The sequence below is a fragment of the Brassica rapa genome, chromosome A03 (assembly GCF_000309985.2).
Source record: "Brassica rapa cultivar Chiifu-401-42 chromosome A03, CAAS_Brap_v3.01, whole genome shotgun sequence".
Lineage (NCBI taxonomy): Eukaryota > Viridiplantae > Streptophyta > Magnoliopsida > Brassicales > Brassicaceae > Brassica > Brassica rapa.
The window spans coordinates 21,132,803-21,144,889 of record NC_024797.2 but is presented as its reverse complement, the minus strand read 5'-3'; the positions used below and the strand labels follow the sequence as shown (position 1 = coordinate 21,144,889).

General features: G+C 38.5%; 2 protein-coding genes across 2 annotated transcripts; both read left to right on the top strand.

Moving 5' to 3' along the window:
- Positions 1-70: 70 nt before the first annotated feature.
- LOC103860345 (cycloartenol synthase) lies at positions 71-5,468 on the top strand. The gene is made up of 18 exons (XM_009137935.3): positions 71-402; positions 928-1,113; positions 1,190-1,279; positions 1,377-1,571; positions 1,665-1,749; positions 2,243-2,409; positions 2,548-2,736; positions 2,900-3,013; positions 3,378-3,500; positions 3,581-3,703; positions 3,790-3,888; positions 4,002-4,058; positions 4,179-4,225; positions 4,308-4,451; positions 4,546-4,723; positions 4,805-4,885; positions 4,966-5,049; positions 5,132-5,468. The coding sequence occupies exons 1-18, from the start codon at positions 205-207 to the stop codon at positions 5,249-5,251; spliced, it is 2,280 nt and encodes a 759-aa protein (XP_009136183.1). The 5' UTR covers positions 71-204; the 3' UTR covers positions 5,252-5,468.
- Positions 5,469-7,676: 2,208 nt separating this feature from the next.
- Positions 7,677-11,209, top strand: LOC103860344 (ATPase 6, plasma membrane-type). Its single transcript, XM_018657498.2, has 9 exons — positions 7,677-7,727; positions 7,816-8,487; positions 8,575-8,901; positions 8,986-9,640; positions 9,735-10,249; positions 10,333-10,506; positions 10,595-10,777; positions 10,849-11,024; positions 11,113-11,209. The coding sequence occupies exons 1-9, from the start codon at positions 7,677-7,679 to the stop codon at positions 11,207-11,209; spliced, it is 2,850 nt and encodes a 949-aa protein (XP_018513014.1).
- The last annotated feature ends 878 nt before the right edge of the window (positions 11,210-12,087 follow it).

Sequence of the window (12,087 nt, the reverse complement as noted above, 5' to 3'; positions counted from 1 at the left end):
TAAATAACATTACCATTTATACGAAAATGTTCTAAAATGAGTTATGTGGAGTAGTGACAGATAACTCATAACAATACAAAATTAAATAATTTGGTTGAGCGAAAGGGTCCACAGGCTTCACTATCGGAACTGTATCTAGAGTGTATCACATGATTCCCAAGAGCTAATTCAGTACATCTCTTCTTCACATCCAATCTCGCCAAAATGTGGAAACTGAAGATCGCCGAGGGAGGTAGTCCGTGGCTCAGAACGACCAACAACCACGTCGGAAGGCAGTTCTGGGAGTTCGATCCGAACCTCGGGACGCCCGAAGAGCTCGCCGCCGTCGAGGAAGCGAGAAAGTCGTTTAGAGAGAACCGATTCGCGAAGAAACACAGCTCTGATCTGCTTATGCGCCTCCAGGTATCTTTCACTCCTTCGTTGACTTTCGCTGGCCATATGAATCGTACACTGTTACTTAGGAATGTGAAATGATATATATAGAGAGAGAGAGAGCGAGCGAGGTGATTTGATCTGTAGTTTTATTAGTTTATTGGAGTGGATTTTACGTAATTTCGCCTCAAATCGAATCGAATCAAATCAAACTTGTCAGCAGCGTGTGAACTGAGTGCTTTTGAGGCTTCGAATGGTGACCATCGTAACAAAAATCTCTACATATATTATATATTTATACATTTTTATAACTGTTAGAACCGCACTGTAGTTAAACCGCTTGTCCCGCACCGCTCAAACCGCAGTCACCATTCGGAGCCTGAGTAACTATAGCTCAGTTCTCAACATCTTTGTTAACTTATTGCTGCAGCTCCCGGAGGCCTTCTCTTATTGTAATCTCTTGTGTGTTGTAGTCTTCGGTTTTCTAATGGTTAAATCAAATCAGTATTTATTTGATTTCGAATTGAATATATTATCTCTCTCTCTGTATTGTAGTTTTCAAGAGAAAGCTTGAGCAGACCAGTTTTACCACAAGTGAATATCAAAGACGGTGATGATGTTACAGAGAAGATGGTGGAAACCACTTTAAAGAGGGGTGTAGATTTCTATTCAACCATACAGGCTAGTGACGGGCACTGGGCAGGAGATTATGGTGGTCCTATGTTTCTTCTACCAGGACTGGTTTGTTCCTTTTTTTTTCTTTTTTTTTTTTCAACTTTCTAAGCCAAAAACTAACACTGCTTACATTCTTTTCCAGATAATTACACTCTCCATAACTGGAGCTCTGAATACAGTATTGTCAGAACAACATAAAGCTGAAATGCGCCGTTATCTCCATAATCACCAGGCAAACAAACACTATCTCCCTATAGTTGTGTTTCCTATTGTGTTCTGTAGACACATAAAATGTCAACTTCCTGATTTTCTAAATCAATTGGTTTTAGAATGAGGACGGAGGTTGGGGTCTACATATTGAGGGCCCCAGCACCATGTTTGGGTCTGTCTTGAACTATGTTACTCTGAGGCTGCTTGGAGAAGGACCTAACGATGGTGATGGAGCTATGGAGATAGGGCGTGACTGGATACTCAATCATGGTGGCGCTACCAATATCACTTCTTGGGGGAAAATGTGGCTTTCTGTACTGACCTCTATCTCTCCTTCGATGTTTAAATCATATTTAGTATTTCTGTTACTTTATTCATTCTTTTTTTGCTTGGATCTGTGATTGAAGGTACTTGGAGCTTTTGAATGGTCTGGAAATAACCCACTGCCACCTGAGATATGGCTTCTTCCGTATATTCTGCCAATCCATCCAGGTGCTCTATACCCTCGCAAATTGGATATTGTTTCTTTTACCAGTTTACAAATTGAGTGCCTCGCATTATCAGTTCTATGTTCAATGGCTGTTTTATAACATGGATCACAGCAAAACCAAAATTGCCCATTTCTGTTTTAGCTCCTTTATGGTTCCTTAGGTCTCAGCTATTAACAATTGGACTTTGTATATAGTTGTTTACCCTGCTTGGAAATGTGCTCTAGTAGCATTGCGACTTTATGTGATATGGTATACCATTAATCATGGACAACTCAAGTAAACTAAATCTGGGAAGCATTTTTTCATCTGATCATAGATTGCAATCTATTCTGCTTTGCACGCTTGTTTAAAAGCACACAGTTATCAAATGGTTGAACTGTGCGTCCATTTATAAAGATAGATATGTTTTTTTCTTAATACAGCTTGTTTTGTAGTTCTTATTTAGATATAGGGCACAGTAGAGCTAAAGCATAATAATAATTTTCGTGCTCCAGGAAGGATGTGGTGCCATTGTCGGATGGTCTACTTACCAATGTCGTATTTGTACGGAAAACGGTTCGTGGGTCCCATAACGTCCACTGTTTTATCACTGAGAAAGGAGCTTTTCACTGTACCATATCATGAAGTCGACTGGAATGAAGCACGCAACCTTTGTGCAAAGGTTAGTCGAACTGACGTTGAATTGTAATCTGAGGATTTTTATTTTATAATGAGATCCTTGGCTGGCTGGATAACACAACTAATGATTCTTGATAGAATACAGAATATGCAGTAACTCATAGTTGCTTTTATATTGAAGGAGGATTTATACTACCCACACCCACTTGTCCAAGATATTCTTTGGGCATCACTTCACAAGATCGTTGAGCCTGTTTTAACGCGATGGCCGGGTGCAAATTTGAGAGAAAAGGCTCTCAGAACCACTTTAGAACACATTCATTACGAAGATGAGAACACAAGGTACATCTGCATAGGACCCGTGAATAAGGTATGCAAATCCAAAATTCACAACATCTTCGGTACCATTTTTTCATTGTCCATTGTTATTATTATCTAAAATGCTCAGTTTGGGGATATTTCAAAAACCTCATGCTCTATTCTGTTTTTAAACCCTCTACTTTAATCATCTTTTCCTTGTTCTCTTATAACAGGTATTAAATATGCTTTGTTGTTGGGTAGAGGACCCAAACTCAGAGGCTTTTAAGTTGCACCTACCAAGAATCCATGACTATCTTTGGGTAGCTGAAGATGGAATGAAGATGCAGGTACCGAATATTTTTTATACATGATTATGATATGTTTGTCACATGGAAGAAGGTGACTGACTGCCGAATCAGTACATTATCACGCCGCTTGAATCATTAACGCAACAGTATACAAATATAATCTTTTTTTGTTCACAAATATAAATCTTTAAATCTAACAGTAATCAGAAATCACATTACTATACTAATTTATGTGAACTTAGGAATTTTACTATAGTATGTGTTTAATGTAATAATTCTGGAGTCATAAGAAAGAAAGAAACACTCTTGAGAGCATCTGCATCTCCGTGTTTCATTCTTTCCTGTCAACCAAAACCCTTCCTTGCTTTTTTTATCCATACTCTAATGCAGCCGCAATTGACAGGGTTATAATGGAAGCCAGCTATGGGATACGAGTTTTGCTGTTCAAGCTGTTCTGGCAACCAACTTAGTCGAAGAATATGGGCCAGTTTTGAAAAAAGCACATTCATATGTCAAGAATTCTCAGGTTTGCGATAGGTGGCATCTCAGAAGATCTGCTATGTGATGTTATTTTCCCTCTCATGCTTGTTTCTTCTCATGGGATAGGTGTCAGAGGACTGCCCTGGAGATCTGAGTTACTGGTATCGACACATTTCTAAAGGGGCTTGGCCTTTCTCAACTGCAGATCATGGTTGGCCTATCTCCGATTGCACCGCAGAGGGACTTAAAGTAATAAAAAATGTGAAAGATTTAGTTACCTTTCACGGTTTCTTTTCTGGTGGTAATCAGTTTGTTTTTTCTTTCTCTCTCTTCAGGCTGCTCTTTTACTATCCAAAGTTCCTAAGGAGATTGTTGGTGAACCAGTAGATACGAAACGGTTATATGATGCTGTTAATGTTATCATTTCGTTACAGGTTAACTTTTGCTTACAATCCTTGTATCAAATACGTATTGATAACTCATAGGTTTTCTTTCCGCAAAGCAAAACAACTTCTTTGTCTGATTAGCAACTAATTTTTAATTTCAGAATGCAGATGGAGGTTTTGCGACATATGAGCTCACAAGGTCATACCCTTGGTTGGAGGTAAAGTCTATGTACCCAGATGTAGATCAGTAATGTTCTCAAGCTTGTATCTATGTGGCCAAGCTCTCAGAAACACATATGTACCTGATACCCCTTTGCTTTGCTTATATATGTTGGCAGCTAATCAATCCAGCAGAAACCTTTGGCGATATTGTTATTGACTACCCGTAAGGCGCTAGCATCTTGCCATTTTAATTGATACTTTATGCTTTGGGAAATGTTGCTTGATTCGCTAGAATGGTTCTGTAGTTACGTGGAGTGTACGTCAGCTGCAATCCAAGCGTTGGTAGCATTCCGAAAGCTATATCCTGGTCATCGGAAGAAGGAAGTAGATGAGTGCATTGAGAAGGCTGTTAAGTTCATTGAATCTATTCAAGAATCAGATGGCTCATGGTTTGTCTCTACTAGTCATGATAAAAACTATTCCTTCTTTCTGTATCTTCTAGTAGGTTTGTAAGTTGTAACCTGTGATATATATATCTGTAAGGTATGGGTCATGGGCTGTTTGCTTCACGTATGGGACATGGTTTGGAGTGAAAGGGCTTGAAGCTGCTGGAAAGACATTGAAAAACTCTCCAACTGTTGCGAAAGCTTGTGAATTTCTCTTGTCGAAACAACTTCCTTCGGGCGGATGGGGAGAAAGCTATCTTTCATGTCAAGACAAAGTTAGTACTCACTTTTGTATGTTCATTAGACTTTATTTACTTACTGCTACTTGATGAATCGTTCCCTTCTTACGAATATAGGTATATTCAAACCTTGAAGGCAACCGGTCTCATGTGGTGAATACAGCATGGGCTTTGCTATCACTCATTGGTGCTGGGCAAGTGAGTTAATTTTCAGTCTATTCTTTTTAAATCCATTTCCATTAGCACTTATATATCTCTTCTTTTTTTTGTGTGCTTAGGTGGAGGTAGATCAAAAACCCCTACATCGAGCTGCGAGATATTTGATTAATGCTCAAATGGAGAGTGGTGATTTCCCACAACAGGTAACGAGATGGATTAACACATTGGTCTTTAACGAGTTTCTGTTGGTTAACTTGATAATTATTCTCTCTCTCTCTCTCTCAGGAAATAATGGGAGTCTTCAATAGGAACTGCATGATAACGTACGCTGCTTACCGAAACATTTTCCCTATATGGGCGTTGGGGGAGTACCGTAGTAAGGTATTATTGCAACAAGGAGAATGAGTAGTAGTTCATGTTCTCTTGGGGGAGGAACTGTGTTAGCTTCAGTGCTTACTTTTTTCCAAACTTGTGTGTTTCCGTATTTCTTGTGGTTCAGTTGTCCAATCTTTGTGTACTTTACTCAAATCTTGGTTCCAGTTTTTTTTGTGGGTTCTCTGAAATTCCGGTTTTAAGAATAATGTCTTTTGATGAAAATACCCCTGCAGCCCACTTCTTTAAACACGGCCAGTATTTGATTCTCAATTCATGTTTATTGAAAAAAGATTGCAGGACCCGAAAATTCAGATTTAGTTAATGAATCAAACACTAATTGAAATCATTATTATATAAAATATAATATTTAAGAATGAAATAGATGAATATGTGCAAGTGAAATTTTATCAATTTTTAGTTCAGTAAATCTTCTGCTGTTGTTTTGGAATCAACTAAGATATATATACGGATATACCGTATACACCTTGCAAGGAGCCAAGCATCATATGTTGTTTGCATAGAAATCCAAATTGGGCGTCTGGCTAAATTCGTTTAAACTTTCCATTTTGTTGTAAAAAGAAGATATGAGATTTGTTGTAACTTATCTTATTTCGCAATAAGGTGAGTTGAATGAATGAGATGAGGTGATTACTTATTGTGGATGAGTTATGTGATCCGAAATAACTAGTTCTCATTTGATTTAGTAAACAATCTTATGGCTTTCTCAACCTATTTCTTTCTCTGTATATTTTTTTTTTTTTTAACACCAATTGCATTAATTATTCAAAAGATTTTACATAGTCATTATGCAACAATGGTGAAACTGATCTAGGAATATAATAGTAAAATTCAAATAATGCCAGTGTATCCATCTTGGATAACTTGTCCGCCACTTCATTGTCAGCTCTGTTGATCCATTTGAATTCAACCTCTTGAAACTGTCTGCTCCACCATCTTGCTTCTCTAACCCAATTATACAAACCAAACTGCAATTCCCTTGATTGTAGATTATCAAACATTTTCTTGTTATCACCTTCAAGATCACTTTAGTATATCCTCTTATCCAACATTGTTGCATAGTTACTATTAGTGCATTATATTCCGCTTCCAACGGAGATGAAACCATATTTCCTTTCGCATGTCCTGCTCCTTTATATTCACCATAATCACCACGTATCACACATCCCACCTTACATTGGGTTGTAGTTGAAGTAAAAGATGCATCAAAGTTGCATTTACACCATCCTTGTCGTGGTTTATGCCATCTACCAGCTCGAGATGTGTCAGTCAAACCACTATTATTGTTCTGTTGTAGAGGAACCGTATATCTTGCCTTTGACCACTCTTGTGCCTCTGTTTTCGCTTGTTTCAGAACTCTCCACCATTCTGTATTCCGATGTTGGAATATGAGGTTATTCTTACTTTTCCAGATTCGCCAAAGAACACTTATAGGAAAATCTTGGAACTGTGGCCATCTTGATGATATGTTGCACGTGAGACAGACATCAATCTTCTCTTCTAATGTAGCTTGTACATTGAGTAATGTGGTATTTGATATTCCGGAACCTCGCCAAATACGTTGAGCATAAGGGCAGTCAAAAAATAAGTGTACCTCTGTCTCAGGAGCAGAACAACATAGTTTACATAGATCACCTTGAGTAACATGTCTTCTTTTGAGGTTGCTCCCAGTGGCTAGTGATTTTGATAGTAATCTCCACAAAAAATGGTTAATTCTTTCTCTGTATTCTATATTTACTCAATTTCGCTTATAAAAATAATTTCAAAAATTCTCTACATAAACAAAAATGAATCTAAATATTTGAAGATTCGACAGACTATACATATTTAAAAGACTTTAGTGATTAGATTTCTACTTGACATACATATTTTTAGTTTAATTTAACATTTATTAAAAAGGTATTAATTATTTATTTTAACATATAATTAAAACATGTAAATAAACTGAACTATAAAATGTAAGTTTTTTTCTGTTCCAAGTGAATTAAGCTCGGATTTGATTTTTTCATTTGCCACTTGTATTATATGATACTATTTTAAAGTCTAATTTAAACAGTTTTGAGAAAGTAAATGTTTTAGTTTGTTACTGGAGTACTGTAAGTTTACTATTTATGGAGAGGCAACTGAATCGACTTTTTTCGTTTTCTTTTTAGTTAAGAAACACAGAACAAAACAAAGCGATGCATAAGAAAAGGCATGAAAACAGTTCAAAATTGGACACATACATTGTCAAAATACCTGAAAATAAGGTCTGCCACAAACCATTAAACCATACAAAGCCACCTATGTAAGTGTGTGTGTATATAAACACCACTTCTGTGCCTCCACAAAACATCACAAACTTAAAGAAAACCTCTCTTTTCTGGCTTCAAAACAGCTTGAAAGGGAAAAAGTTACATTTTCATTGTTTTTGTTTGTTCTCTTGGGTTGATTCACCATGGCTGCTGATATTTCATGGGAAGAAATAAAGAAGGAGAACGTTGATCTTGTTAGTATTTTATTTTATTTTATTCCTAACATATTCAGAATATCAAATATTCAAACTTATAACATGGATTTAATTTATCTAATTACAGGAGAAGATTCCGGTGGACGAAGTGTTCCAACAGCTAAAATGCTCAAGGGAAGGTCTGTCATCAGAGGAAGGAAGAAACAGACTCCAGATCTTTGGGGCCAACAAACTGGAAGAGAAAGTGGAAAACAAGTTCCTAAAGTTCTTAGGGTTTATGTGGAATCCACTTTCATGGGTGATGGAGGCAGCAGCAATCATGGCCATCGTGTTGGCAAACGGTGACGGAAGACCCCCGGATTGGCAAGACTTCGTTGGGATCATGTGTCTGCTTATTATAAATTCAACAATCAGTTTCATTGAGGAGAACAACGCAGGTAATGCCGCGGCTGCTCTCATGGCCAATCTTGCACCTAAAGCAAAGGTATTGAGAGATGGTAAATGGGGAGAGCAAGAAGCTGCAATGCTGGTGCCAGGTGACTTAATCAGCATTAAGCTGGGTGATATTGTTCCAGCGGATTCTCGTCTCCTCGAAGGTGATCCTTTAAAAATCGACCAGTCTGCACTCACCGGTGAATCTCTACCCGCCACTAAATATCCGGGAGACGAGGTCTTCTCTGGCTCCACTTGTAAACAGGGTGAGATCGAGGCCGTTGTCATCGCCACCGGTGTGCATACCTTCTTTGGCAAGGCTGCTCACCTTGTTGACAGTACTAACAACGTTGGCCATTTCCAAACGGTATAACAATGATTAAAACTAATTCTTCTGATTTTTTACTTGCGATGCAAGCAAACATTTAAACTGATTGGCCTTTGGATGTTTCAGGTCCTAACCGCGATTGGTAATTTCTGTATCTGCTCAATCGCGATAGGAATGTTGATTGAGATAATAGTAATGTATCCAATCCAGCATAGGAAGTACAGAGATGGAATCGACAATCTTCTTGTCCTTCTCATCGGAGGTATCCCAATTGCCATGCCAACTGTCTTGTCAGTGACAATGGCTATTGGATCTCATAGGTTGTCTCAGCAAGGTGCCATCACAAAACGTATGACCGCCATTGAAGAAATGGCTGGCATGGACGTTCTTTGCAGCGACAAAACCGGTACCCTCACTCTCAACAAACTAACCGTTGACAAGAACTTGATTGAGGTAATTTAATTAAAAAATTATCATCATCGCATTAATTGATATGTGTATTATTTAAATTATTTTTAATTAAAAAAATCTTTGTAGGTTTTCTGTAAAAACGCGGACAAAGATACAGTGATACTACTCTCAGCAAGAGCATCAAGAGTAGAGAACCAAGACGCCATCGATGCATGCATTGTCAACATGTTGGGCGATCCAAAAGAGGCGAGAGCTGGAATAACCGAAGTCCATTTCTTACCATTCAACCCCGTCGAAAAACGTACCGCAATCACGTACATCGATGGCAGTGGAGACTGGCATAGATGCAGCAAAGGCGCCCCCGAGCAAATCATTTCTCTCTGTGACCTCAAAGGAGAGGCACTAAAACGTGCGCACGACATCATCGACAAGTTCGCCGAGCGTGGCCTTCGTTCTCTCGGCGTTGGACGCCAAACGGTTCCTGAAAAGGACAAAGAAAGCGCTGGAACTCCTTGGGAGTTCGTTGGTCTTCTCCCGCTCTTCGACCCTCCGAGGCACGATAGTGCCGAGACCATCAGACGTGCGCTTGATCTTGGTGTCAATGTTAAGATGATCACTGGAGATCAGTTGGCTATTGGTAAAGAAACTGGTCGTAGGCTTGGGATGGGAACTAACATGTATCCTTCCTCTTCTTTGCTCGAAAACAAAGATGATGCCACCGGTGGAGTTCCGGTTGATGAGCTCATTGAGAAGGCGGATGGATTCGCTGGAGTCTTTCCTGGTAATTAACTAATAAACCTTTCTCACCAATCATATCAGATATTCTAAATTATTATTATTTATTTATTTTGGCTCAATAATTACTTGTATTATAGAGCACAAGTACGAGATTGTAAGGAGACTCCAAGAAAAGAAACATATAGTTGGAATGACCGGTGACGGTGTGAACGACGCGCCAGCGCTGAAAAAAGCAGACATTGGTATAGCAGTGGATGACGCAACCGATGCTGCAAGAAGCGCTTCGGATATCGTCTTGACCGAGCCAGGTCTTAGTGTGATCATCAGTGCGGTGCTCACAAGTCGAGCTATCTTTCAACGGATGAAGAACTACACAATCTATGCGGTTTCCATCACCATTCGTATTGTCCTAGGCTTCATGCTCGTGGCTCTCATTTGGGAGTTTGACTTTTCTCCCTTTATGGTTCTCATTATTGCGATCCTTAACGACGGGACCATCATGACCATTTCGAAAGACAGAGTCAAGCCTTCTCCGATTCCTGATTCGTGGAAGCTTAAAGAGATCTTTGCTACTGGAGTTGTTCTTGGAACATACATGGCTCTCATTACCGTCCTTTTCTTCTGGCTTGCTCATGACACTGACTTCTTCCCGGTAATAATAATTCAATTTAATAAAAAATAGCAAAAATGTCCACCGTTCTAATTAATTGTTTTGGTGGTGTTTGGTGAGTGTAGCAAAAGTTTGGAGTAAGATCACTAAAAGGACAACCAGAGGAGTTGATAGCAGTTTTGTATTTGCAAGTCAGTATAATTAGTCAAGCACTAATCTTTGTGACACGATCAAGGAGCTGGTCCTTTGTGGAACGCCCTGGATTTCTTCTTCTTATTGCATTCCTTATTGCCCAACTGGTATGTGGTTTGGTTCCATATAGTACATACACATTAATTATGGCATATAAATTAATTACTCTTATAATCTTTTCCCAAATAACAACAGGCTGCAACATTAATTGCTGCTTACGCACATTGGGAATTTGCGAGAATCAAAGGGTGCGGATGGGGATGGTGTGGAGTCATCTGGATTTACAGTATCATCACATACATTCCTCTTGACGTCCTCAAGTTCATCACCCGCTACATCCTTACTGGCAAAGCTTGGAATAACATGATTGAGAATAGGGTATGTTTTTAATCTTTATTTTTTGAACTACATAATATGCTGACATTCTTGCCTTTTTATAATAATCAAAGACTGCATTCACAACCAAGAAAGACTACGGAAGGGGAGAAAGAGAGGCCCAATGGGCTCTAGCTCAACGTACACTCCATGGACTTAAACCCCCGGAGTCAATGTTTGAAGACAAGGCAACCTTCACCGAGCTCTCTGAGATCGCTGAACAGGCTAAAAAGCGTGCTGAAGTCGCAAGGTATGTAACTGACTACTTCCAAAGATTCAATCACTAGACATTTTTCTATTACAAGATTGGTGAGGGTTGTGGTGTGCATGCAATGCAGGCTAAGAGAAGTTCACACTCTCAAAGGCCACGTGGAGTCTGTCGTAAAGCTTAAGGGCCTTGACATTGACAATCTTAACCAGCACTACACCGTCTAAGCCAAACTACAATGATATTTTAAGCACAAGACGTATGACGATGATTTGATCAATAAAGTTAGAGAAAATGGCTTTATAAAGATTAAAGATAAAGAAGGAAGCTCCTATTTGGAATATTCTTCGGTTTTGATTTCATTTCTCTTGGTTAAGAAATGATATCAATAGTGAAATTATTCTTAGCTTAAGGATAAAAAAAGAAGCTGGTGACAGGATGGACGAGTGAGAGAATAAAGTAAAGGAGACGCATCGAGAGTTATGTAATAAATTATTATTCTGTTCTTTTTTTTCTTTCTATTTCTTGTTTTTTGTTATGCTTTTGTTATGTTCTTTTTCATAATAATAAATTGAGGTTGATGGTGCTAGAAAATAAAATCCTTGTTCAACAGAAATGAAAAACACAGAGTATGTTTACAGTATGAATATATAATGTCCAAAAAACCATCCAAATCTTAAAGATAAAAAGAGACATAGACAAAAGTTTTCATAAAAATAAACTTCCAGAAATCAGAAGATAAATTTACTATTTGTCATGATGTTCCAGACAATGGCGGTCCTGAGGGGAAGGCTATGGAAGCACTGGCCTCCAGCCCTCAATATTATTAACAAATTTCGGCCTCAGTAAAATGTCTATAGTGTAGTGATTTACGTATCACCGGTAACATCAATTTCTTAGTTCAATCATTGATAACAGCTTCTCTTTTTTTTTTTTTTGCTTCCCGTCAACAAAAAATCAGGACCGGTGCAGTGCAGGCTCATCGTATAAATTATAAATTGGTTACATAACTCATCATATAAATTGACTAATTATCGGTGATTGCCATCTATAAAATGGCTACTTGTCATGGCGTTTCTACACATCGAGAGTTATGCAATAAAAC